The following is a 27,973-nucleotide window of genomic DNA, read 5'->3' as shown; positions in this document are numbered from 1 at the left end:
GAAACCTTGTCTCAAAAAAAAAAAAATATATATATATAGTAAGGAATGTTATTTCCTATAACAGCAATTGCATATGACATGGATAAGCATATATGATATAATGAGAGTATGTTCAAGAAACACTTGAGGGCTGGTGAGATGGCTCAGTGGGTAAGAGCACCCAACTGCTCTTCCAAAGGTCCAGAGTTCAAATCCCAGCAACCACATGGTGGCTCACAACCATTCGTAATGAGATCTGGCGGTGCCCTCTTCTGGAGTGTCTGAAGACAGCTACAGTGTATTTACATATAATAAATAAATAAATCTTAAAAAAAAAAAAAAGAAAGAAACACTTGAAAGCGACAAAATAACTGCATTTCACCAATGATAGCTGACATGACCAACACTAAGTTGCATTATATTTAACTAACCATTTTTCGGTGGACTGCAATGATGTAGCCTGTAAAGGGGTCATCAGGAAGAGGTGGCATATGACCATTCACTATTCCATTTGTGACATTCTTCTCAGTTCCACATGGTACAACTGTATTTGGCATCCCATTGGGGATGAATATAGGTCGAGGCAGATCCCCATTGGTAGTCAAGGTAAACAGTCCATTTGTAGATGGAGAAGAAGAACAATCTATAAATGCAGAGATGTGCACAATATCATAACCTTGTATCATTACGTTTGCTCTTTTCTCAAGTATTGTGAGTCTTGAACATTGATAGTGTTGACTTTCTTAATTCAGGACAGAGAGAAGGCACAGACCAAGTAATTCTAAATTTATTGGCAATTTTAAAGTTTAGAATTTATTTTTATAACTCATGCTTATGACTAAAGGGCAAAGAAACAACTGTGGTATCTGTTCAGTAGAGCTTCTGCAACAATCCCATGAGTATGTGGTGCACAAATGTCTCTATCATTCATCTGCTCTTTCCTCCTTTTTAAAACTCTCCATTTCTCTCAAAATATTCTATCCAATTTGGCTGTTAAGCCAGTTGTTAATTTTTAAATGAAAATTCAGATAAAAATGTATTCCCTTAGTGAATAGGGTTGAGTCTAGATAGCTACCTACATTTCAAATGCTCGATAGCCTATGTAACTGATGGATACCATATTGGAGGACAGAGATGATAGTTTCCATCACTTAACAGTGATGTGCTAAACAGAAGACATGAAATCATCTACTGACTCACCTTCACCATCATTGTTACAATGAGAAGAGCTTCACTTTCTATGAAGTACTTTATAGTAGGAGAATCAACCTAATGATAAGCAATCAAGGAAGAATCCCTGGGCCTAACAGGTTTATACATATAATCTCAGCACTTAAGAAGACAGAGGGAGGAGGATCATAAATTTGAAGATATCTTAGACTAAACAGTAGGACCATGGCAAATCTGAGACACACAGTGTAACACTGTCTCAAATAGCATTTTTCCTCCTAGTTGAAACATTCTTCCAAGAAGAAAGGGGAGGCCCAGAAGATCAGGCAACAAACAAAATGTCACATGTGTGACAAAGTGGAAACTTGCAGCCTTAGAGAAGCAGTAAGTTTGGGGAAGGAGACTTTACAGCAAATCTGCTGAGTGTAGAGATTCCTCAGACTATGGGAGCAGCCTCAAGCTATGCAGAGAGCTTTGAGATATAGATTTCTTGAGTCTTCACTAGGGCTATGATGGGCTTCTTGGTGATGCAACTGCTTTTTTGAGTCATCCCTGTCCTGTAAGTAACCCCTCACCAATAGTCCTATAGTAACAAAAAGTAAAAAAGTAAAAGCTTATTGGTTCACCTAACTGGACTTTGGTACTGTCGATACTTTTGATCTGCCATGGCTTACTTTCTGGGGTAAGTAGACATGTACATGGTTGCTTGCATCTTCATGGCAAAATACTCTTACACAACAGGCTGCTAAGAGGCACAGCATTGGCCTAGCATGTCTAAAACCTTAGGTTAGACACTTAGTACCACAATAAAAGAACAAAGTATATGAAGCCAAAAGGACTGATTGACCAATCATATTAAAGCATGTGTAATAACTAGATGACAAATTCCTATTTAGCTAAGTTTGTTGTTTATATTTTCTGGTAGTAGGTTCCTTTCAGACCATCTGTGCCATTTTACTATTAGATATGAATATTAATGTTGTATATATGAGCTAAGAGCTACCTACTTGGTTTGTTTACTGTTTCTGAATTTTAGATTTTCTATTAATCAAAAGAAAAGTATGAGTCAAATGGTTATTAGAGTTCTTAGAAAAATCTCCAGTTAAAGGTTTCTTCTGGGCTCAAAAATTTTTTTGAGCATAACATATATAAAAAAGATTTTAACTCTTAGATCAATGTTGACTATATTTATGTATATATGCACATATCTGTATATAAGCACATACCACAGTATGCATGTGGAAGTCAGAGAACAATCTGCAGGACTCAGTTTTCTCCTTTAGGAGTACTGAGGCTGAACTCAGGTCATTAGACTTGGCTGCAAACCTCTCTATCAGCTGAACCCTAGACCACTCACTGTTCAACACTGCACTCATAAGAAGGAACTCAAGTTCTATCTTACCTGTTTGAATTGGACTGCAAGCTGAAACTGGAGATGCAGGAATAGGAATTTCAAACGCACACAAAAATCCACTCACTGAGAGTCGAACTTTTTGGTTGTCCTGAGGGAAGTTCTACAGAAAGAAAGAAAAACAAACAAAAAACAAAACACCAAAACAAAACAAAAATAAGCAAATAAGAAAGAAAAGGTTTTAGATAAGATAGAAAAATTATCTCTGTGATGTACAGCATTTTTTCTTTTAAAGACAAGTTCTCATTATATAGTTCTGGAACTCACTTTGTAGATAAAGATCATCTCCAGCTCACAGAGATCTGCCTACTTCTGCTGGGATTAAAGGTGTGAACCACCAGGTTAGTAAAAACAATCTTCTTTGGCTAACTGAAAGTGAATGGTGGATAAAATAACTTACAATTCACCTCCCAGCCAAAGAAAACACTTGTCCCTGTCCACAGGAAGGAAGTATGCTGTGGGTGCCTGGAAGTTTTACCTTTTGTCTCAACTATCTAAACTGGAAACCCTGGCCCCTGGCAGATCTCTTTACTTTTTTTTTTTTTTTTTTTTTTTAAAGTCAACTCAGCCTGGGTGTGATGGCACACACCTTTAATTCCAACAGAGAAGGGGGATCTCTTTGAGTTCAAGGCCAGGCTGGTCTACACAGTGAGACACAAGCTAGGTAGGCTACATAGAGTGAAACTCTGTCTCAAAAAAATCCAACAATAACAAAAAATGTCAACCTGGCGAGGTTCTGTTCAGAGGACAGGCATCTGTAATCACAGCTCCTTGGAAGTTTGAGGTAGGAGGAAGGTGAATTTACTTATTTTCCAATTTATTTGCATTTTGAAAAGTAAAACATAGTCAATGGAAACTGGAGAGCTAGCTAGCTCATCAGTTAAGAGAAACGGTTGTTCTTATGGACGACCCAGAATGGGCCCTCAGCACTCACAAGGCAGTCCACAATTACCAGAACTGCAGTTCTAGGAGATTCAATGCCCTCTGCTGACTTCCCACTGCCTGTAGATGCAATGGAATAGTATTGCATATAGTTTATACACTTCATCTAAATCACCATTACCTAATACTTAACAGAAAAAAAAATGTGATGTAAATAGTTGTAAAGACTATTGTTTAAGGAATAATGACAAGGAAAAAAAAATCTAAACATGTTTCGATGCACTATTTTACTTTCTGAGTTATCTTTGATCTGTGACTGGGTAAGAGGCTAAAACAAAGGCTTCTAGTGTAAAGGGCTGATTTATGTTTATAAATACATATTCCTAAATATAGAAGGAGCTAGAGAGATGGCTCAGAATACTGGCTGCTCCTCCAGAGGACCCAAGAATGATGATTCTCAGCACTTACATGGCAGCTCACAAATGTTTGAAGTTCCAATTCCAGGGGTATCTTCTGGCCTCTGCAGGCACCAGACATGTATGTCGCCGATACAAAGATATACACATAGGCAAAACACCCATACATCAAAAAGAAAAAGGGCCAGAGAGATTGCTCTGTGGTTAAGAGCACTTATTTTTCCAAAGGATCTGGGTCTAACTCCCAGAAACCGTATCAGATAACCCTAATTCCTGGGGTACCTCTGAAGGCATCTCCACTTAAATGCATATACCCACATAGAGACACACATACATATACATTTAAAATAAAACTAAAATGAAATAAAAAATTTTAAAATATAGAAAATAACCAAAGAAAAATTTTAGTGACAGTTGATGGGGGAATCTTAACACTAGACTGTAATGGCTACCCTTCATATACGCAGTCTTAGATAATTCCCTTCTCTCAAAATGCTACCATCATTTATTATTTGCCTTTTCTGGTAAACAACATTTTAAAATTTCTTGATTAGAAAATTGTATACAATCTGGGTGTGATGCTAAATGCCTTTATCTCAGCAGAAGCAAGTGGACCTCTTAAGAGTTAAGTGCCAGCCTGTTTTATATAGCGAGCTCCAGGACAGCCAGAGGTACATAGTGAGCCTCTGACTCAAGATAAAAAGGGAAAGGGAAAAGAGGAAAGGGAGAAGGGAAAAGGAGAAAGGGGAAACATTTTTTTGTTCTGGTTTAGGTGTGTGTGAGCTCATGTATGTCAGAGGATAACTTTCAGGAGTCAGTTCTCTCTGTCTACCATATGGGCCCTAGAGAATGAACATTCCACTAGGGACATGGAAGACAGTGGTGCTGAGGTTAATGTGGACTATGGGAGTCTATCAACAGAGTACTGACTAAGATATTAACATAATAACTAAAATCATTAAGAAACCTATCTTTGAAGAATAAAATCAGATTTTCTAGAAAAAGCAATTGATATTACCTTTATGTTTGAACTATGCACTTCTGCAAAAAGGATTTGTTCTGATTTAAGTCCACAGAGATCACTCAGCTGCTTTTTCAAACCTGTATACTTTTCATCCATATTCAGTCTTAGTCCATATCGTATGGGGGTAGTACCATCTAATTTAATTACTAGTAAAGAAAAAGACCTTTTATTAGTAAAATGCAGGTTACAATAAAAGTCTTACATAATGGATATATACCTGACTTGCAAATAGCAAACATTTAAGTTTACAATTTTTTTAAAATGTAAATACTAAAATAAAACTTAGGAATAATACTGAATAACACAAGATTTTTTTTTTTAATGTCTATCTGATAAAGATGTCTGATTGGCTTTACAAGCTTTGTGAAGTTTCTTCCACGTCTGGAATTTAAGAAACACATTAATGATCACAGCAACAGCCTCCAAACCTTTGAAACCTGAAATAGTGCCTTAATGTGGATTATTAACATGCTGACTTCTCATATTGATGAAAACTCATTGCATATGAACTCATAACTATGAATTCAGGCTACCAAATAAAGAAAAAAAATGAATCAGTTTTTCAGAATTCTGTGACCTACCTGTTATTTCTAAATGCATATAACTGTCCATTGGTAGTGGTAAAGACAAAAAATTAAAAGGGTCGAATCGGACACTTATATGCCCACATGTCTTGCATTTGACTTGGGATCTTAGCTGACCATGGAACAAGTCCACAACAATTGATCTATTTCTCCTTAGATGATTGTCCCAGGCCTATCAAGGAAAAGAATTATAAAATTTTATTTTCAAAATTCAAAAGATAAGCCTTTCAATACAATCTAAAAATACTGGTTGAGTATATTGGATTTAAACTCTAACCACAGAACACTCTTGTTCAAATTTAAATTGTGCCACATATATTTGTGGTCAAAACATTGCGTTTATTGCTTTTATAAGAGACTCAAAACCAAGCAGAGCATGTATACATTTTTAATCTTAGCACTCTTTTTTTTTCTCTTTTCTTTCTTTCTTTTTTGTTTTTTTTTTAAATTAGGTATTTTCTTCATTTACATTTCCAATGCTCCCCCAAACCCTCCCCCCTAATCTAAGCACTCTTAAGGCAGAATAAGCAGATCTCTGTGAGTTCGAGGCTAGCCTGGTCTACACGGCAAATCCCAGGACAGCCAGGGCTTCATAGAGAGCTCCAATTACACATCATATATTACCAAACAAAACCAAATAAATTCCACAAATTTCTTGTATCTTTTTGAATTGTTGGCCAAAGGTTATCTCATAGATTCCCCAAAACATTACACCCTCGACAATCTGATGTAAGACCCTATTGCTGAAGATGCTGACGATACCACATTCTTTTGGTTTTTTGAGACAGGGTTTCTCTGTGTAGCCCTGGCTGTCCTGGAACTCATTCTGTAGATCAGTCTAGCCTCGAACTCTGCCTGTCTCTGCCTCCCAAGTGCTGGGATTAAAGGCGTGCACCACCACTGCCTGGCAAGATAACACATGCTTATGTCATTGAACATAGAGAAATTGAGCTGGTTCTTAATTACAAGCTTCACCTTTATTGACTTATGTTTACAGTGTTGGAAGGCATTATAAAAGCTACAGGAAAAGTAAACAATTATCTTACTCAGCTATGAACTTTGTGAGCTGTAATAGTGACCCACCTGCAAGATATACCTACTTATGCAATAGTGGCACAAACATATTGGGTGCAAACAACTACCTTTTGATTGGATAGAAGGCCTGCTCCATAAGATGGAACCCGTACTTGACACTGTTAATGGGGCTAAGAATCAGAGACTAGATAAGTCATAGGCCCTACAGGAAAACCTATAATTTTCTATTAAGTGAGCATAGCAAAATGATTCCTGCCAACATACTGTTATACCCCTATGGGTCAGTGTCTTACTGAGCTGTCATCAGAGAAGCCTCTTCTTGCAGATGAGAATTAAGACAGAGATTCATAATTAGACAACATGCATAGAATAAGAGACTCTGGAGAGCTCATTACTAAATAGTATGTCTTTATCTCATCCTTCTCCTCAAGCCTCAGAGATCTATGAGGAAGATTACAAGATCCAAGAGGTGAAAGATGAGATAACCGCCCCCCCCTCCCCACAGTGTTTTGTAAACACCAGGGCTAGATGCACATTCAAAGTCACAGAAATTTTGACTGTACATATAAGACCTGCCCCAGTACAAACCAGGTAACATCCTAGCACAGAGAAAGAGAAGAGGGCATAAAATCTAAGCCCCAATCAAGAAGCTATTTGTGGTTGATAGCTACTAGAAGTGTCAAAATTAGTTTTCTTGAATGGATTGACACTGGGTATGTTAACCATACCCCAGGGCAGGCACACACTCAGCAATAGTTGGCCAACAAAAACCACTCCGTATTAACCTAGGGTCTTGGTGCATGTCTATAATATCAGTGCTAGGAAGTACAGACAGGAAGCTCCCTGGAGCCTGATGGTTAGCTAGTCTGCTAAAGCAGCGAAGTTCAGTGAAAGACACTATCTCCAAAATAAGGTGGGACATAGGTAAGACATCCAACATGAACCTCTAGCCTATACATTGCCTGTGTACATATACACTGCCCAGCTTACCCACCAAAAGGCATAAAAGAAGAAAAGAAAAGAAAAGAAAAGAAAAGAAAAGAAAAGAAAAGGAAAGGAAAGGAAAAACGAAAAGGAAAAAGAAAAGGAGTTGCCCAGCTAAGTAGGTAGAACACAAGACTTTTTAAAAACAACAAAGGACACTCAAAACTAACAAACCTCTGCAGCTACTTCCCAGTCGGGTCGGCCGTCACTGTCTTTTAGTTCTACATATGGTTTCTCGTGGACTCGGTTGAGATCTTCGTGAAGACCATCCAAGAGGAAAGCCAGAAGTTCTTGGGAGTCTTGTTGCTGGAATCCATTAAACCTGGGAGCATATTTTGCTATGGTCCACTATAAAAATGAGAAGTAATTGTCACTATTTACTATCCTATAAAATTTGGAATGAGCATGTTCCACAATTCAATCACAGATAAGCATCAGAAAAAATAAATAAATGGCACAATATTTAGTCTTCCTCTATTTCAGCAAACAAGTTCTAGTTAAGAGTTATTCTAACTTTAATCTCAAGTGATCAGAAAAATAAGAGGCATTTTGGCCATTGATACCATCTGTGGTGGTTTGAATGAAAATGGTCCCTATAAACCCATAGGGAACGGCACTATTTGGGGGGTGTGGTCTTGTTGGAGAAAATGTGTCACTGGGGGTGGGCTCTGAGGTTTCAGAATCTCAAACCAGGTCCAGTGTTGCTCTCTCTTCCTGCTGCCTATGGATACAGATGTAGAACTCTCAGATCCTTCTCCAGCACCATCTCTGTCTGCATGCTGCCATGTTTCCCACCACGGTGATAATGGACTAAACATCTAAACTATAAACCAGTCCCAATTAAAGTTTTCCTTCATAAGAGTTACTGTGGTCATGATGTCTCAACACAGCAATAAAACCCTAAAACACTACTGAAGCAAATATCTATTCATTCACACAGATATTTAATTTATATTTATAAATTTGTATTTATATAAATAGTAAAATGGCAATTCTTCACATAGAAAGATATCTTAGTCTATATAAATGTTTTCTTCTACCTACTCTTGTCTTGTTTTATCTTAGTTTTTACTGTTAGAGGCCTAAGAGCATAGTGTTTAACTTTCAAGATTTACAAACAACTTAGCAATGCTAGTACTCAAAGAGTATCAAAAGGGTTTACTCTTCTTACAAGAAAAGCAGTTGATAAGTTTGTAAAATGAACAATACCTCAAAGAAGGATTATTTCTTTAGTCTTTTCTTCCTGTTATCTACATATACAACAGTATTTTTCATTTACCTGAACACATACAAACATTGGGTATTTAGGCTACATTTAGTGAAAGATTTAAAAAATTATTGAAAAAGTTAAATAGAGAAAATGTAATGAAAGTAATAAAAGAACTATTAAGAACTATTAAGGAATTACACATTTCATAGTATTTTAGTCTGCTTACCCGGAGCTTTAAGGGGGCAACATTCTTCTGAGTTCCACTCCAAAGTTCTTGCACCAAATCGCCATAACATTTAGCCATATGGCCTTTCATACCAATGGGATTTGTCCTAGAAGTTTGAGAGAAAAATTTGTCGCCAAAGATTTCTCCATAATTCACAATCATGTGGGCATCAAGAGATAGGCCCTTATTCCATATTTGATAAGGCAATGGCATAACATTTCCTCTTTAAAGTTAAAGGAAAAGGAGATTTAAGCAGTACTAGATTTCAGATCAAAGCTACAGAAGGAAAACTGCTGGTGGGTCAGATACCTGTTGAGTTCATAAAGATGTCTCCCTGAGATAAAGTACTGTGTCAGTGGCTGTGTATTACTAACACACTGGATGCTTGAGTTCATGAAGCACGTGTTTCCCAGGTTACTCAGACCTGTGGCGCCCTTTTCTGTGGGAACTGCAACAAATAACACAAAAGACTAGCAATAGTAATATGCTGTGGAATCGTTATTTGTATTTAATTTAGTTATTCTGGTTTCCCTTTCTTTTTTTGACAGACTTACTGAATAGCAGAAGCTGGCCCTCAGAGGGTAATGCTGGAATCCTCCTGCATTACCCTTCCATGTACAGGCATTATAGGCATGTGTTACCATATGTGTTACCACACTTTTCAACATGGTGATTTAAAAAAATTCTTTTAGTCAGATAAATGGTGCTAATCTTAAAAAAAAAAAATTGCATCAGGGTCTTTTATGTACATTTTCCATGGAGTGTCTTTGCCAAGCATGATGATCCTTGTTCATCTGTGACCTAGAAATGCTTTCTATTGTGTGGCTGTTGGTATCTCATGCTAGTCATGGTAGCACACATACATAATCGAAATACTTGGGAGGTGGAAGCAAGAGGATTAAGAGTTCAATTGAGATCCTGTTTAAGACAACGAGAAAAGCATCCTAGAGTTAAGTAAGGATTGTGTACACCTGTGATTTTAGTACTAGGAAGGTTGGACTGGAAAAATCATGTACTCTGGGCCATATAGTAAAATCTTAAGATTTCAAAAAGAAAAAGAAATTTAAAACAATTTATTTTAAAAAAAAAAAAAAGCCAGTGATTGTGCATGCCTTAATCCCAGCACTAGAGCCAGGCTAAATCTCTGAGTTCAAGGCCAGTCTGACCTTCAGAGTGAGTTTCAGGACAGCAAGGGATACACAGAGAAACCCTGTCTCAAAAAACCAAACCAACCTAACTTTGAGGGGTGATCTAACTAACTTATTCTTTGAGGGGTGGTCCAGTAGTTAAGAGCACTTGCTGCTCTTCCAGAGGACCTGGTTTTGATTCTTAGCACCCATGTAGAGGTTCAAAACTATTTATAACTCCAGACCCAAGAATCTACTAATGTTGAACCCTGAGGGTATCAGGCACACCTGTGGTACACAGACATACTTGCATTCAAAACACCCATACACATAAAGTAAAAAATAAAATTTAAAAATTAAAAAGATTATTCTTTTGAGAATTTCATATATGTAATACAATATAATTTGGTCATATCTACCTTAACATTTCTTACCAGACACTGTTTTCAAACAAAACAACAAAAAATATGTATGTGAATAATTATTTGTATGTATACATATGTGGTATTTGAAGATCGGTGGTTGATGTGGGTTTCTTCCTCAATAGCATCTCCATTTTACTTTTATGACAGGATCATAGAAATTATGCTCATCAGTTGGCTGGGTTGCCTGGCCAGGAATCCTATTTTTGTTGACCCACTGCTGAGATTTTAAGTGTATACTACTGTGCCTGAGTTTTTACATGGGTGCTAGTGATCTGAATTTGGATCCTCACACTTGTATGTTAAGTACTTTATCATCTGAGATACTTTCCTGGCTCTTACTAATTTTGTTTTGAGACAGGGTTTTACTTTGAGCCCAGGCTGGTCTAGAATGCTGCTTCATCTCAAAAGATGGAGTTACAAAGTATATCACCACCAAAAGTTTATCATCTAGTATATAAACTATTTATTTGCAGAGTTAGAAAGAAATCAGAAAAACAACTTGACAGAGTTTACTCAACAAGAACAAGAAAGAGTAAGTTTCGGACTGTCTCTAAGCCAGGGCTGGTGGCAAACACCTGTAATCTTAGCTTTTTAGAGGCAGGGGGAGGATCAAGTGTTCAAGCATAGCCTAGTTGACATAGTGAGAGTATCTCCAACTACAACAAATAAGACTGTGAAAATAATATGCTGACTTACCTTTATGTCTATCTATTTTGCTACTGTTTGCTATAAAAGACATTTCTTCAGGCCAACTCATATCTTTGTTGCGAACTGGAAAGACAGATTGAAATGTATTAACTTATTATTCAAACAATTCATATTCATTCAAGTTCTATGTTACAAAAGTTACTGCTAAATCAGAACTTTAAAAACAATCAAGTATATTTTAGTAACTAGCTCTGAAACAACTGCAAGTCTTTTTATATTCTGAGTATTTCATGTAGCCCAGGCTGGTCCCAAACTTGTTATATGTAGTCAAAATTAACCAGGCTCCACTTCCTGAGTGCTGGGATTACAGGTACACACCACTATGGCTGGCTTTATGTGGTGGAGTAATAAAATCCATGCCTGCTAGCACGCTAGGCAATACTCAAACAGAGCTACATCGTTACTTTTTTTTTCTCCTCATTGATTTTTTTTTCAGGTTAGTATACAAAGTAGTGGATTTTATCATGGCATCTTCACACATGCATGTTATTATAGTTTGTACGTTTATAACTCTTTCTTCTGGGGACCTTAAAGTTATAATTCAATTACCAATTTAAAGTAAAATTATATTTAACCATCTACAAAAGTAAATTAAGCTTAGTAAAATTTCCCAAATTTAAAATATCAGAAATATGAAAATCTTTTTGTTAAACTTACAATCACTGATAGAGGTGATATATTAATTTAATCAAGTGTACCTAGCAGTGTTTCCATGAGATATTATGGGAAAGGATTCCACAATGTCAACAACATGAATGTGCCCATGTGTAAATTATGGCTGAATGTGGAAATCACACTGTTGGTCAAGAGACCAGTGCTGATGAATAATGGAAGTGTAAGAGAGGAGCTGAGAGCATAACATAGTTATCTCACATACATGAGATCCTAAATTCAATCTCCAGTATTGAGAGATATACTGAGAGAATATATTGAGAGAATATATTGGTATATTCACCAAACTCAAAGTGGTAGTCTGAAAATTTTATAAAACTTCATAACTTGCAAGTTAATTTACCTGTTGCCATCCACATTTTTCTTCCTCAGTTAGCCTAAGGCTACAAACAGACCATTCTTCTGTTAAAAAAAAATCTAGCAGGTGAGAGATACTAGAAGTTCAGTGGGTCTACTTTAACATAAATAATATAATGCTAACTATCTTAAGAAAAATTTTAAGATGGGATTTCTAGTGAGTAATTCTTTGAAGTCTTACCCTAAACTAAGACTCGATGCCATCATTTGGGAGGCAGAGGCAAAAGGATCAAAGTCAGAGGTTTTCCTCAGCTATTCTGTGTAGTTCAAGGTCTACAGCCTGGACTACTCTATCTCAAAAATACAAAAATAAATACCAAACCAAAACACCAAATGCACCAAAAATCCCATAACAAGCCAAACTACAAGAGCAACCAGAATTGCTTTCCCAATCTAATATAGATCCACATTTCCATTTTGTACCTTCAATTACCAGGTGCTGTTCATCCTGGATTTTCAAATATTCCAATCTGTGATCCTCATCATCCAAAAGAGTCAGGTAGTTCTGTAGAGGGGGGGAATGTTTTACTTTGAAACAAATCCAATAATAAAAATGAATGACAGTTACTATTCCTTTGCACTTACATTATTCATGTTACAGATAGTTGTTCAAATCTATAGTTTAGGTGCCAAAGTGAAGGAATGATAATGCGTTCTACCATCTTACAAATGTTCTCATGTTATCAAAACAAAATTATATGTAATTTGTGGAGAGAGTAGAGAGAGTTAGGTCATCAAAGACCAAACCAAAGTTCACTGACACTACAGAACTTGCAGAAAAGAAATCTTCATTTCCCCTTTCTGTGAAAACTGGGATATAGAGCATTAAGTGACTTGCCTCAGTTTAACAAAGTGGCAAAGTCAGAATTTAATTCCTGGCAATGTAACTTTGTAACTTGCAACTGAATTTACCTGTTGCTACCTACATTTTCCTTTCTTGGTCACACAAACCATTCCCTTAATTAGTGTAAGCTGTAAGATTATGCTTTTTCAATGGTGACTAAAGCAGGACATAAGAAAGAATGTTCTAGGGAACAGTGAACTGGGGAAAACTGTACTTTTGAATTAGCTTCAGAGTACAGGAAATAATGAAACACTGGGAAAAACATAAAAGCATTTGTTAGCATTGCCTCTAAGGAGTACAAAGGTCAGAGATGGAAATGAAGAGTTTTCACGATGTACTTTGTATTTTTTTAATGTGTATAAGCAACTTCAAAATAAATCTAACAAGAAATCTATTTAGGTTAAAAACAAACAAACAAACAAACAAAATCAGGCTAAAGAGATGGCTCAGTGGTTAAGAGCACTTGTTTTTCTTTGCAGATTACCAGTGTTCCATTCCTTGCACCCACATGATGGACTTACAATCCTCTATAACTCTAGAGAATCTGACCATCTCTCTGGCTTCCATGGGCACCAGGCATGCAACAGATACACATGCAGGTAAAATACAATGTAAAATCAACTTGCTCTTACTTTATAATGCAACAGCAATCTTTATAAAATGGTACAGCTCATGTTGATCATCTGTCATTATGATCTCAGGAGACAAATGTTTGCATGTATATATGTACAACTTAAAAGTCTAAAGTTTTCATTGATACCCCAGACATGGCATTTAGCATAACTATTACATATAAACTCTCATATTTATGAAATATGATTTAACTCTTTTTAAAACCCAGAGCCTAGTATATAGTGAACAAATGCTCTCCCACTGGCCTATATTCCCAGCAGAATTTAACGTCAGACTTTCCATGACTCTGAGAAGCTTACCTCACTATTGTACAGCCACAGCCGCATATCTTCCTCTTTAATGCGAAGCCTTTGAGACAGATATTCATGAATTTCCTTGATGGTTTGCATTCTACTAAAACAGCCTGTATAGGCTAACACCCGCTTTAGAGGCGCATTTGGAGAGGGTACATTTCCTATAGTTATCGTAACCATCATAGGGGAAAAGGGAGACATAAAAAACAAATAGACAAACAAACATAAAACATTGGCCTCAGCAACAGTGACTGTAGTAATTTAGGAAATAATGATGAAAAATAAGAAGTATAGATTTAATAATTTTATAAATGAAAAATACTATGAAAAACTTGAACATAGATGGGCGGCATGTAATCTCAGCATAAAAGAATCGAGTTCAGCTACATAAAGGTCAGCCTGACCCTGTCTCAAAAAACCCAAAGTAGGGGCTGTATGAGAAAACAGGAACCCAAGTATGTTACAGCTTCAATTCTGGAAGGACAAAAATAATAGCATAGAGATTTAAATAACTGACACAGCTGGATCTCAAGAATCCATACTGATAAAAAAATTGATATCAATAGATGGCTGTCCTCAATTTGGTCATAGCAAAATAAAACAGAATTCTACTTAAGAATTGGAAGGGGGCTAGGGATTTAGCTCAGGAAGTAAAGAGTTTGCTTAGCATGTATAAAAGACTTGGGTTTAATGCCCAGAAGTAGAAAATAAAATAAAAGGAAGAATGAGGGTGGCTGAAATAGAATGGAATGTGAACTCCACAATTAGCTGAGCTCACTCAATCTAGATTTTAAAATTCAGAATTGCCGGGGCCTAGCAAACACAGAAGTGGATGCTCACAGTCAGCTATTGGATGGATCACAGGGCCCCCAATGGAGGAGCTAGAGAAAGTACCCAAGGAGATAAAGGGAACTGCAACTCCATAGGTGGATCATTATTATGAACTAACCAGTACCACAGAGCTCTTGACTCTAGCTGCATTTGTATCAAAAGATGGCCTAGTAGGCCATCACTGGAAAGAGAGGCCCATTGGACTTGCCAACTTTATATGCCCCAGTACAGGGGAATGCCAGGGCCAAGGGGTGGGGGGGGGATTTGGGGGGGAGTGTATTGGGGACTTTTTGGATAGCATTGGAAATGTAATTGAGGAAATTACCTAAAAAAAATAAAATAAAATAAAATTCAGAATTACTAATCCCATTACCCTCTGTCAGTGAGTGGCCTAATTATATAGTGGCAATCATAGAATAGTGAAATTGGTACAGGTTATATATGGCCAGATATTATTCTTAAATGAAGCTAAGAACCTTTTCTGACCAAACAATTATTCTGTTGGAAAACAGGAGGAAATTATCTTTGCCTACCCAACAGGGTGGCAACACGATGGCCTTATATTCCTGAAGTGTTCAAGGTAGAAATGAAAAGACTGGCATTACAGTTGTCTCAGAAGGGCTGATCTGAGGACTTTACATACATAGGCACCAATATGCTAAGTCTGGGTACAGTTAAAACATGAAGTGATAGAATGACAAGGCATTACGGAAATCAAAGCCAGGTTGTAAATGTGCTAAATACTGGTCAACTACTTAGTCAAAAATCCAGACAAAAGCTGTAGTTTACAACGGTTATCTCTGCCAATAAGAGGCTAGATTTTGTTAAGTGACTCCAAGCAAAAGTAAAAACTTAACATGTTAATATAGCCCTGCTGGAGTACATGTTTCCATTCCAGGTCATTTTTTAACCCATTCATTCCTTTTTTTTCTCTCATGTAATATGTTTTTAGTGAGTCTTTCTTTTTTCTTTTTCTTTTTCTTTTTTGATTTTTCAAGATAGGGTTTCTCTGTGTAGTCCTGGCTGTCCTAGAACTCAGAAATCCACCTGCCTCTGCCTCCCAAGTGCTGGGATTAAAGGCATGTGCCACCAGTGGCTGGAGAGACTTTAATTCTTAATCATCATTTTCTTTTTAAGATCTTCCAAGAAGAACCTACTCAGTTAAGAGGCTGAAAAGGCATCTAAGGAATGACTTAATAACTCTAACTCAGTTATCGCAGCCATGAAAAGAGTGCATACTTCTTACTTTGAAAGAAGTCATTTTTTAAAAGCCTAGTGAATACAGGTAATAACTGAGTATTTGACCAAGAAGCATATCATGTAAACACTCAACCATAATTTTTAAACATGTAGCAAAGCAAATCTTTGTCCATTAGCAAGCAAAGAATAACTCTTAAAACAAAAGAACAGATTTCTCCAATTACACAATTAATTTTAAGATTACAGCAAGAAAGCAGTTTTATAAAATTCAAAATGATTAATGATTGATTTCATAATTAGTCAGGAATAAAATTTCAAAATAAGAAATTTGGAGCATCAGAACTATCCCACTCTAGGATTCAGAAGCACCAGCAAGCATAGTGCCCCAGCCAATCGCCACTGTCCTAGGCCACAAAGAGAATAACTGAATTTTAGTGTCTACACAGTTTTTAGCTCATCAAGCAAGGCAGCCACTTATGCATAATTTTTTTGCTTTTGAAGAGAACCAGCAAATGAGGAATTTACAGAAGCAGCAAAAATCTAGGATCAGCACAAGAGTTACAAATACTTACTAAAAATGCAACAACGCATCTTGCCTCTCATGTTATCTTTCAAAGAGAATCAAAAAAGACATACTATGGGTGCCATGGAAGGTATGCTAATATTTCTATTTACCAGAAAGTTAAATTAAGAATGTTTCATAAATTGTATTTCATTTTTCTTGATTTCGAAAGTTTCCCCAAAGACAAGGTTTAGTTCGACAGTGAACACTGTTTTGTCCTAATTGTCACCAAACGATATGTGAATTATCTTCATATACTATCTGAACATAGCCTTTAAAAAAATTTTTTTAAAATTTTTATTCTATGTGTATGAGTGTTTTACCTATATGTACACATGTATTTGTGTGCCTGGTGCTTGTAGATATTAGAAGAGGTGTCAGATCCCTTAGAACTGGAGTTAAGGATGGTTGTGAGGCACCATGTGGGTGCTGGGAACTGAACCTGGGTCCTCTGCAAGAACAACAAATGCTTTTAACCACAAAGCCATCTCTCCAATCCCTTTAGGAAAATAACCTTGTTCAAAATCATAGGAGAGTTAGTACTTATACAGGAGTGGTAGTTTAGGTTTAGAGACAGTTAAAACATTCTAACAATGTTAAACATAGCCTGAGATTCTGTGAATTGATGAATTAATTAAAATTTTTATTTTATATCTATTTATTTAGTATGTATCTATGTGTATTCAATCACACCAGGTGTGCATGTAAAGGTCAGAAAACAACTTAAAGAAGTTAGTTTTCGCCTTCCACTATGTGGGTCTGGGGATCAAATGTAGGTTGTCAGACTGGTGGAAAAAGTTTTTACCTAGGGAGTTATCTAGCCAGCTCAAATTTTTTACTGTTTTGTTACTGAAGAATAATTTCAAATATTTGCAAGGGAAAAGTACACAAGTATTCTCCATCAATAAATTTTAACTTTAGCTTGAAATCAAAAGGGAACCTTATGCATGGTATATATTAAGGGAAACATTTTATGTGTCTTGCCTGTCTATTTTGAGTCAAGGTCTTACTACATGGTTTTTGGTGGCTTGGAACTTGGTATATAGACTAGGCTGGCTCTGATCTCAGAGAGATCCACCTGCCTCTCCCTCTCAATTGCTGGGATTCAAGGTGTATGTCACCGAATCTGGCTGAGGGTGTGTGTGTGTGTGTATAGATAGATAGATAGATAGGCAGGTAGGTAGGTAGATATTGGGGCTCTTCCCCTCCTTTGTTGAGGGAGAGCTTAGCTTTTCCAAAGCCACAATATTTGTCTGGGGATGTGACTACGTGACAGACAGATACCTAGCATACACAAGGTTCTGGGTTTAACATTTATCACCACTACCAAAAAAAGGAAAGAAAAAAAAAAAAAAAACCAAAATAACAAAAACAAAAAACCAACCAAAACACAACAAAACCCCAAAATTCAAAGCAAAGGTATCATTTTCAAATATACTTTTTTTGCTCTGTATTATTTCTCTTATAAAATGTTTCTCATTTTGTCAAAACAACACTAGTTCAGAACAGAGTATTTCAATAAATTAAGAGTGAGGCTGAAAGACCCGTCAATTACTGGTGAACTGCAGCTTAGTTATAATGACAATTTACAATGGCTTACTTCAAAAACAAAAAGTGTAAAATATATTTTATTTTCAAAAGCAAGAAAGAAAGAGAAAGGGGAAAGGGGAAAAGGGAAAAGGAAAAAGGAAAAAGGAAAAGGAAAAGGAAAAGGAAAAGGAAAAGGAAAAGGAAAAGGAAAAGGAAAAGGAAAAAGAAAGGAATCTTGTCTGTTTTAGTTTGTTCCTAAGACTTTGCCTCTATCCCCATCAAATCTTGTGCATGACCTCAGATCTAAGCTCACAAGTGATTTATTTACTGATTCCATATAAAGCAGATGGCATATATTAGCACAGTGGCACCAAACTCTGAGCAATATGATTTTCAGTTTCTTTTTAGGGAAATACATGGTATTCTTGCTGCATTCTTAAATTACCTCTAGGCAAATGCTGAGGAAACATTCTCAGGCTCATCGTACCCATATTCACCCAGATGTTAGACTGCTGTGTCCGTGTGGCAGGCTGCTGTCGAAGGAACAGAAGATAGCGAGGAAATAATTCTAGTTCTGGGATGTCCGTTTTGCTATTCTTGATTACCTATTTTTACGAAAGATAAAAAAAAAGTAGTGATGACTCTAAAAGAAAGAAAACCCTTTCATCAAACTTAAGCTTCTATTTAAAAGTTTTATGGATGCATTTACGTGTATGACTATTTTGCTTGCCTATATGTATGTATTCTACATGTGTGCCTGGTGTGTGCATAGGCCAAAAGAGGGGATCAGATCCTCTGGAACTGGAGATACTGACGGCTGTTAGCTGCCATGTGGTTAAGGAAACACACCCACTCTGCTGAAAGAACAGTAAGTGCTCTTAAACTCTGAACCATTTCCTTAGCCCCCTTTGGTGGTTTTTTAAAAACTATTTTTATTTTATGAATTTTTTAAAAGAAATTAATATATATACTCCTTAAAAAGTTTTCTAAGCTAGGTGTGGTAGCTCATACCTTTAATCCCAGTACTCAAGAGGCAGAGGTAGGTGTATCCATGTGACTTAGAGGTCACCCTGGTTTACCGAGGGAATTCCAGGCAAGCCAGGGCTATGTAAAAAGACCCTTGCTTACCCCAACCAAAAGACCATTTTCTTATTGCTGTGTGTATGGTGACTATCTGTTCACCACACTAATACAATACCTTTGAAGGCCCAAAGGAGGGGTCCCCTGAAGCTGGAGCTATAAACATGTGGTTGGTTGTTTGGGATCAAACCCAGGTCCTCTAAAAGAACAAGAAACTGGTGTTCTTGACCAGTAAGCTATCACTCCAACCCCTATGTGTATATGGGTATTTTGCCTTCATAAATGTACCACATGTGTGTCTGGTGCCTACAGAGGCCAGAAGAGGTTGTCAGATCCCTTGAAACTGAAGTGTCAGACAGATGTAAGCTATCGTGGAGGTGCTAGGAAGCAAACTCAAGTTCTTTTGCAAGATCAGCCACTGAGATGTGTTTCTACCCTTCAACCTATAGCTCTTAAAGACAGCGTTGCTTTATATAGTGCTCTGCCCTGAACCTTTGACCTTTAAGTATTGATTGATATTATAGTCATGTGTCACCATGCTAAGCTCTGATACTAATTTTAAAATGTTTAACAAATTCATTCTCTATATTTTAGTAGCTTACTAATACATTTAGGTTACATAGATTTGAAAATGCTCAGGTTTTCACTCCTAAATTAAATTAAAGGAGCCGGGCGTGGTGGCGCACGCCTTTAATCCCAGCACTTGGGAGGCAGAGGCAGGAGTTGCTACACAGAGAAACTCTGTCTTGAAAACAAAGAAACAAAAAAACCAAAAAAAAAAAAAAAAAAAAAAAAAAAAAAAGAGTTAAAGCAGGGTGGGCAGGTTTGGAGAGATGGCTCAGAGGTTAATAGCATTAGCGGCTATTATCTGGTTCAGAGGACCCAGATTCAATTCCCAGCGCACATATGGCAGTTTACAACTGTCTTTAACTCCAGTTATAGGGGGCCTGACTCCCTCACACAAAACACTGATGCACATAAGAATAAATTAGAACCCCCCATCCCAAAACAACAATTAACAAAGCCTACAACCAAATCTCAGATATAAGTGTAACATTCAACCCACAAAGATTCTCTTCAAAACAGACAGACCACTACCAAAATATAAATAAGTAAATAAATCACAACAGCCTAAGGAAGTATTATTTATGATACCTCAACAATAAGGCTGCCTAAACAATACCTGAATAAGGACAACAATGCCAAGGCAGGTTACATGGAAGGGGAAAACTAAAGCAGCCCCTCCCTAACACAACCCTAGACAAAAGAACTATAAGCAACAAAATCATGCTAAGAGAGAGAGAAAAAGTTTTCCACCATGAAGGAGGTCACTAATTGATTAGTTAACACCAAGTAGTCAGCTTTGAAATCATGCAATACAACATTAAACGTACTTAGCAGAACATATCCACGCACGGGCATGTGTGAGTGCACACTTGCATGTGCATATGCATTAAGATGAACATGTCTGTAAATAACAAACAATTGGGAAGGAAGAGGCCCAGAGTTTGGGATGGAGTAAGTGATGGTGGGAGGAGTTGGAAGAAGAAAAGAGGGTGAAGAGAAATAATAATTGTATTTTAATACCCTTCCAAAGCCTTAAATATTACCTAAATACTAATTGAATAAATAAAATGTAAAGGAACCTACAAGTTTTGTTCAAATAATTTGAATAGGAAAAAAAATTAAAAAAAAATTTGAATAGGTTTTAAGAACTCTGCTACCATAAGGAAAGAACTAAATTTCAACTAGGAAAATTCACGCAGAAAAGAAAATATTATGTATGTTGACTAAATTTACAAATAAACTTGTTTATTCAAAAAGAAAATATTAACCTCTGGCCTTCATACAGCACACACACCCACACACATTCTTCTATGACTACCCCTTATAGAAGGCACTATCAGCTATACTTACTGGTCTAGGAAGGGCCAGGTTTGATCCATACCAATGATAAAGTGCTCTCCACACGGGTTCTGGGACCATTTCATAATCTCTTCCATGGATTAGCTGTGGAGTTCGTTTTAATCGTCCTCCTTCTAGTGTTAATGATGTAGCCTTAGAAAGAATTACATATTGTGTTTTAATTTTATAGTCTCTTGTACCCTGTCTCGAAACCCCCCCAACCCCCACCCCAAAAAAACAAAAAAACCCCACCAATCTAGATAGAACAAAACTCATGTTACTTCCTAGTTTAATATTGCTGAAAAATACTTTTTTTCAATTTTTGATGGATCCTGTACTGTAAAAAAGGTAACTGCTGCTGAGCTATATTTCCAGCCCAAACCTGAGAAAATAGGATTTTTCTCAGAGTTTTGTAGGTTTTACTTTCCAATTAATTATTTAAGAAAGGGCTGGGTACAGAGGCACATGCATTTAGTGCCAGCACTTAGGAAGCAAAGGCAGGTGGATCTCTCCTAGTTCCAGGTATGCTTAGTCTACATAGCAAGTTCCAGGACAGCCAGGGCTCTATAGCATATTCTCTCTCATAGAGATGTACTATGAGAAGACATCACACCTACAAGAGGCTAAACTAGATATACTACAACTCCTTTCTTTGTGCTAAAACCTCTAAATGTAATGGCTACTTGGAAGAGAACAATAGGGTTTGATGTTAAACACCTACCTTTACTGGTTCCTGAGTCACTAGTGGCTGGTTATCAATAGCTCCTGGCTTCTGAGGACTAAGGTGCAGAAGGATATTCCCATTGGCTCCTAGTAAACACTGGTTGTTATTGTCAGAAGTGTTATGCTGCCTTGCAAAGCACATCTCTGCCCCTGGTGTGCCAGAATACAGAAAGCCTATCAAGAAACCAAACAAAACAACAAGGATGGAGTTTCTTACTTTTTGTTTTTATATATACATAGGTTTGAAGATACAAACTCAGATGTCAATGCACTGTGTTAATGCTATTATTCTGGTATGTCACTAAAGTTTTACATTTTGATATATAGTAGATAGAAAGGACAGATATATTCCTTACTAGACAGAAGACAGTAACAGGGTTAGAGTTTTCAAAAATGTTACCAAGTGCAAATATTTGCCCACCTTCCTAGAATATATAATTTATAGTGAGAATTATAGATCTCCTGTTGGGAAGGAAGGAAGGCAGGCAGGCAGGCAGGCAGGCAGGCCCTAAAATTCTCCTATTGCAAGCATTATTCCAAATATTCTTGGCAGAAAACAGCATTAGCAAACCTCTAAACCTCTCTTCCTCTCTTCTCTTTTTCTGGGACAAGGTTTCACTGTGTATCTCTAGCTAGCCTGGTGCTTATATTATGTAGACCAGGCTGGCTTTTAACTCAGAGATCTACCTGCCTACTATACTCATTAAAGGGGTTCATGTGCCACCACACTCAGTGTCTATTTTCTTCTTGTTGTTGTTTTGTTTTTGCTTTTCAAGACAGGGTTTCTTTATGTAGTCCTGGCTGTACTGAAACTCACTCTGTAGACTAGGCTGGCCTTGAACTCATAGAAATTTGCCAGGCTCTGCCTCTCAAGTGCTGGGATTGAAGGTGTACACCATCACCACCTAGCTGATGCCTATTTTCTTAATGTATCTATTTAAAAGAAAATATGATTGTTATAATAATAAAACACACAGAGAAAAATGACTAATGATGGCAGAGTTTGAACCTGATATTTTTAAATATTTCAATTCTAGTTATCAACTGTTTTGTAACCTTCTATTTCTGGGTAGCAATGCTAAATAATAAAATACACATTAGACAGAAATTTAGAAAAAAAAAAAAAAAAAAAAAAAAGAAGCCGGGCGTGGTGGCGCACGCCTTTAATCCCAGCACTCGGGAGGCAGAGGCAGGCGGATTTCTGAGTTCGAGGACAGCCTGGTCTACAAAGTGAGCTCCAGGACAGCCAGAGCTATAAAGAGAAACCCTGTCTCGAAAAACCAAAAAAAAAAAAAAAAAAAAAAAGAAATTTAGACAGGGTTAAGAAATAATCTTGTTTCTTTTAGGTGAAGGGCTAAGGCTTATAATAAGATTTATAGCAGAACGTGAAGTTATTAACACATATGATACACTGGACATAACTCTTAGCATCAAAAGCAGAAGGAAAAGGAAAGGGAAATGGAGAGAAAACATGAAGAGTGAAATGTGGTGTTAAAGCAGAGCATAATACTTCTAGAAGTGCTAAATGATTTCTGAAGTGCCAGACAGGGAAGAGAAACAGTAGACAGTAGACTCTAAACAGAATGAAGTGAGAATGCTAGCTTTGCTAGTTTGCTTACTACTCCCACAGACAATGGGAGAAAATGTCAGAAGAGAAAATAAAGACGGGAGATGTTTGAGAGTTTTGTTAACTTATAGGCAATTAAGAGGGGTCATTCTCAATTGGATGTATTTCAGCAGTACCAAATTATCTTCTCCGTAAGTACAGAGCCATTAAGTTTCAGATAAGTAAGTTATAGATGACAGAAGTGATTTATGGGAAGTATTAATGTGGTATTTAACCTTCAAAATTCTGGACCGTGCTGTTGAGCCAGTCTGATGCGAAGATCTGAATCCTTTATAAAGGCATGTTTATGGTTAAAGAGTTCTGGAGACTGGTAACTTTATTTTCTTAAAATCTGTTTTCACTGTACTGAATTTATTGACAAAGTAGATTAAATAGCAATATGCCTTGGCTAATGAAAGGTGAATACTTTCATATTGCGAAATTATGAGTTTACTTAAAAAGCTCTAGTATTTTCAAGGATTTTATAATTAACCACTTCATTCAAAACATCTTACTTTGAATTGAAGCGTGATTTCAATACTCTAACCTCAAAAATAGATCAGCTAAGAATAGTCATGAGTATTGTGTAGTACATGCCTGTAATCCCAGTACTTAGGAAGTAAAGGCAGGAGTTTTAGAAGTTCAAGATCTTCCCCAGGACTGCAGGACTTCCTACAGAGCAAGTTCAAGGCTAGTTTGGGTTATATGAGAACCTGTGTCAAAAACATTGCTGAGCCCCATGGGAACAAACTATCCTTACCAGTGCCAGTAGACTCTGAGGCTTCAGATGCAGAAGAAATGTTGTCTGAGTATTTCTCTTCTGTGGTATTCATATAACCAAGGTTATTACTGATTCTATCTTCTCCATGCTCTATAGGATGTGCTGCTGTTCCAAATGAAAATTTTCCTCCATTTAGAACAGATGATGGCTCAATTACAACAGGGCTGGCATCCTAAAACCATAAAGAAGACAAATTTAACAATCTGACAAGTATGTAGCTATTAAAGGATTAATTTTTAAGGACTTACTCTGTTGTATTTTATGTGTATGGGTGTTTTGCCTCCATGTGTCTGTGTAACACTTGTGCCCTGTAGGTCAGAGAAGGCTGTTGAATCCTTTGGAATTAAGAGTTACAGATGGTTGTAAAGAGCTACGTGGGTCATGGGAATTGAACCTAGACCCTATGGTAGAGAAGTTAGAGTGTTCTTAACCACTGAACCATCTTTGCACCTCCTCAAGAATTAATCTTAATATAACAAATGTCATAAATATTTAATATTTTTATCATTGTGAGTTGATAAAGCCATTTTCTATATAATTAAATTTTACTTCCTTAAGGGAGGAATAAGTATGTGTATGCACATATACATATACAATGCCCTCAATATATTTATATAATATAGTCACATATACTCATCAGGGCACTGAGAAAAGACTGTACCATATAAACAAGCTCTGAAAGGCCAGAGTTGCCAGCCCTGATTATTACATACAGCAAAACTGCCACAATCAAAGGAGAAGAAAAAAAGTTCATTATAAAAACAAATTTAAGACATTTATGTCCACAAGGTTAGCTCTACATAGGACACAAGAAGGACAAAAGGAATAATCTCAGAACATTTAACAACAACAACGACAACAACAACAACAAAAGACCACTGCCACCACCACAACAAAACAGCAGGAATTAACAAACACTGTTCAACAAAAACTCAGTATCAATATCAATAGTCTTAATTCCCTAACAAAAAGACGGACTGACTTAGAAAACAGGGCTGGCTGGCTGGCACGAGCTTGCTCGCGCTCGCTCTCGTGCTCGCTCTCTCTCTCTCTCTCTCTCTCTCAGATTTGTTTATGTATGTGAGTACACTGTATCTGTACAGATGGTTGTTGGGAATTGAATTTTAGGACCTCTGTTTGCTCTGGTCAACTCCGCTCGCTCAGTCCCTGCTTGCTTCGGCCCAAAGATTTATTTATTATTATACATAAGCACATTGTAGCTGACTTCAGGCGCACCAGAAAAGGGTGTCAGATCTCATTACGGGTGGTTGTGAGCCACCATGTGGTTGCTGGGATTTGAACTGAGGACCTTCGGAAGAGCAGTCAGTGCTCTTACCCGCTGAGCCATCTCTCCAGCCCAGGATTCATCTTTCTTATGTCTCCAAGAAACACACTTTATCATAAAGGACAGATACTACCTTAGGGGAAAAAGAATGAAAAAAGGTATTCCAAGTAATCAAAAAGCACATTTGGTTCAGATGATTTGACAGGGTTTCTCTGTGTAGCCCTGGATGTCCTGGAACTTGCTCTGTGGACCAGGCTGGCCTCGAACTCACAGAGATCCACCTGCCTCTGCCTCCTAGGTGCTGAGATTAAAGGTGAGGGACACTACCACCCCTTATTTTTTGTTTTGTTTTGTTTTGTTTTGTTTTTTGAGACAAAGTCTATGTAGTTCTAACAGTCTAAAAACTCCCTATGTAGACTCACAGAGATTCATCTGACTCTGCCTTCCAAACGCTAGGATTAAAGGTGTGGGGCACCATGGAGCAACCTCTAACTCAGTTTTTTTAGTGCAAAAGGTGAAGAACAATATGAATGATGTGTTGACAATACACACTTTAAAAAACAGTTCCTATACTGGATCCCAGGTCTACACTGAGGAAGATATCCCGGTTTCTTTTTCTCTCAGTACCAAATTCCTCACAGGTAAAATGAATATATTATCATCTTCCTTACAGAGATATAAGAATTAAATAACACAAACAACATGTAACATAAGTAGGCATTATTTTTTTTAAAGGGTTGGTGACAAGCGAAAAATCTGTGTAGCAATGCATACACTGAGCCTGTTCTATATCAATTTTTATAAATATTCATTTCCTTGTCCTTAAAATCTTGGTCTAAGTTAGCACATTTTATTACTGGATAGTAGTTTTACAGTCTGATAGTTCAAAGTCTTACTAAGAAGTGTATGTACACAGGAATTTAACTCACATATTTGACATATTCTTTCCACTGTTGCCACCACTGCATGGAGATGATAAACCAATTGTGTCCTGGCTGCAGACCATACCTGCTTTCTCGTTCCAACCATCCTCTGCACATACAAAAGAAATCCAATACATGAGAAGAAAAATTTCAAACTGAATGCAAGACTGCAATTTACCACTAGAAACGTCTTCTCTTTCCTTAGAAATTTCAAAATAGAAAAACAAAAAAGAAAATGTACTCAGTAGAGACTGTCACCACTTCAATTAGTGCAGTGGAACACTATTCTACCAGTAAGTCAATCTAAATAGTTACCGGCCACTATGAAATACCATTCACATACAGTTTGAGGTTAGAAAAATAGCTCGGTGGATAAAGTACTTAACAAACAAGTACAAGGACCCCACTTTGGATCTCCAGCACTATAGAAAACTCAGGTGGAGTAGTGCATGCCTAAAATTCAAACACAAAGGCTGTAACAGGTAGACTCCTGGAGCTTGAGGCCAATGGCCTAGCCAACAGGTTACGGTGATGGTTTGAGTGAGAATGGCTCCCACAGGCTCATATGTTTGACTGCTTGGTCCCTGGTTAATGGAACTGTTTGGAAAGGATTAGGAGGTGTGGCCTTGTTGGAGGTGTGTCACTGGGGGGCTTTGAGATTTGGAAAGCCTACACCAGGATCAGTTTTTCTCCCCTTTTCTACTTGCTGCCTGTAGAACAGGATGTAAGCTCTTAGCTACTGCTCAAGTACCATGCTTGCCATGAAGCTCCCTGACAAGATGGTCATGGACTAATCCTCTGAAAAGGTAAGCAAGCACCAAGTTAACGCTTCTGTAAGTTAGTTGCCTTGGTCACAGTGTTTTGTCACAGCAATAGAACAGTAACTAAAACAGTGACCTACATGATGGGAGGAAAAAAAGACTACTGTAAGCTGTCCTCTGACTGCCACATATACTCCATCACATTCCCTTTCTCACAAAAATAAGATGCAGTGCAAATTTTGTTTGAAAAATTCTGTAATAACCCTCACTGGCTGGCTGCAGTGCTTGGGAGAGTGGGCTTCCTGGCTTGATTGGGTAGCACAGTGGAGCTGACTCTAGAAGCATGGGTTGGGATGAGCTGGCCTTGAAGGCATGAGAGCTGAAGAACTGACCCTGCCTCCTGCTGATGGCAGCATTCGGTGGCCTAGCTAGAGAAGTGTTAGAGAGCTCATCTTGGTGGTGTGGATAAGGGAGAGCCAGCTTAGCTGTTACTCAGCCCCAGATCCAGGGCTGTGAGTTGGCCCACTTCAAAATCTACATTATCTGTGGACTGTTGGGTGCATGAAAGAGCAGGTCCTGTTGATCCAAAGTTGCAGGATCTCCATGACAGAGGGCAACAACAGGGTAACCAAGAGGTGTCACAGTGAGGACCCCAGTGAGGATACTGATGGTGTCACATAGCCAGAAACCTTGAACCAGGTAAGTGACTTATTACAATGAAGATTTGCAAGTGAAGATGTGTGGACAGAGAGGTATACCATGGGATACACAGACACACTACAGCTTTCATGATCAAATGATTTCTA

The 27,973-nt window shown here is 37.4% G+C and overlaps 1 protein-coding gene across 4 annotated transcripts in view; it reads right to left on the bottom strand.

Annotated features, from left to right (window-relative positions):
- Usp32 (ubiquitin specific peptidase 32) overlaps positions 1–27,973 on the bottom strand; it is a 135,203-nt gene that overhangs the window by 32,333 nt on the left and 74,897 nt on the right. Inside the window, exons 12-27 of one of the 4 annotated variants that reach the window (XM_029483333.2) lie at positions 26,413–26,515; positions 24,178–24,370; positions 21,810–21,961; positions 21,101–21,241; positions 18,549–18,708; positions 16,584–16,619; positions 13,987–14,141; positions 12,634–12,715; positions 11,170–11,244; positions 9,231–9,369; positions 8,922–9,027; positions 7,660–7,833; positions 5,464–5,638; positions 4,877–5,028; positions 2,552–2,663; positions 411–622 (exon numbers count right to left, since the gene is read on the bottom strand). In XM_029483333.2, coding sequence (XP_029339193.1) covers positions 411–622; positions 2,552–2,663; positions 4,877–5,028; positions 5,464–5,638; positions 7,660–7,833; positions 8,922–9,027; positions 9,231–9,369; positions 11,170–11,244; positions 12,634–12,715; positions 13,987–14,141; positions 16,584–16,619; positions 18,549–18,708; positions 21,101–21,241; positions 21,810–21,961; positions 24,178–24,370; positions 26,413–26,515 — 2,167 coding nt within the window. Of the gene's footprint in view, positions 1–410; positions 623–2,551; positions 2,664–4,876; positions 5,029–5,463; positions 5,639–7,659; positions 7,834–8,921; positions 9,028–9,230; positions 9,370–11,169; positions 11,245–12,633; positions 12,716–13,986; positions 14,142–16,583; positions 16,620–18,548; positions 18,709–21,100; positions 21,242–21,809; positions 21,986–24,177; positions 24,371–26,412; positions 26,516–27,973 lie in introns of all 4 variants that reach the window. The other 3 variants (XM_029483332.2, XM_021175608.3, XM_021175609.3) reach the window with 3 other exon arrangements.

The sequence above is a fragment of the Mus caroli genome, unplaced genomic scaffold (genome assembly GCF_978045245.1).
Source record: "Mus caroli unplaced genomic scaffold, Mus_caroli_1 scaffold_13, whole genome shotgun sequence".
Taxonomy (NCBI): domain Eukaryota; kingdom Metazoa; phylum Chordata; class Mammalia; order Rodentia; family Muridae; genus Mus; species Mus caroli.
Note: the sequence above shows the minus strand (reverse complement) of the source record. Positions and strands in the feature narration are given on the sequence as shown.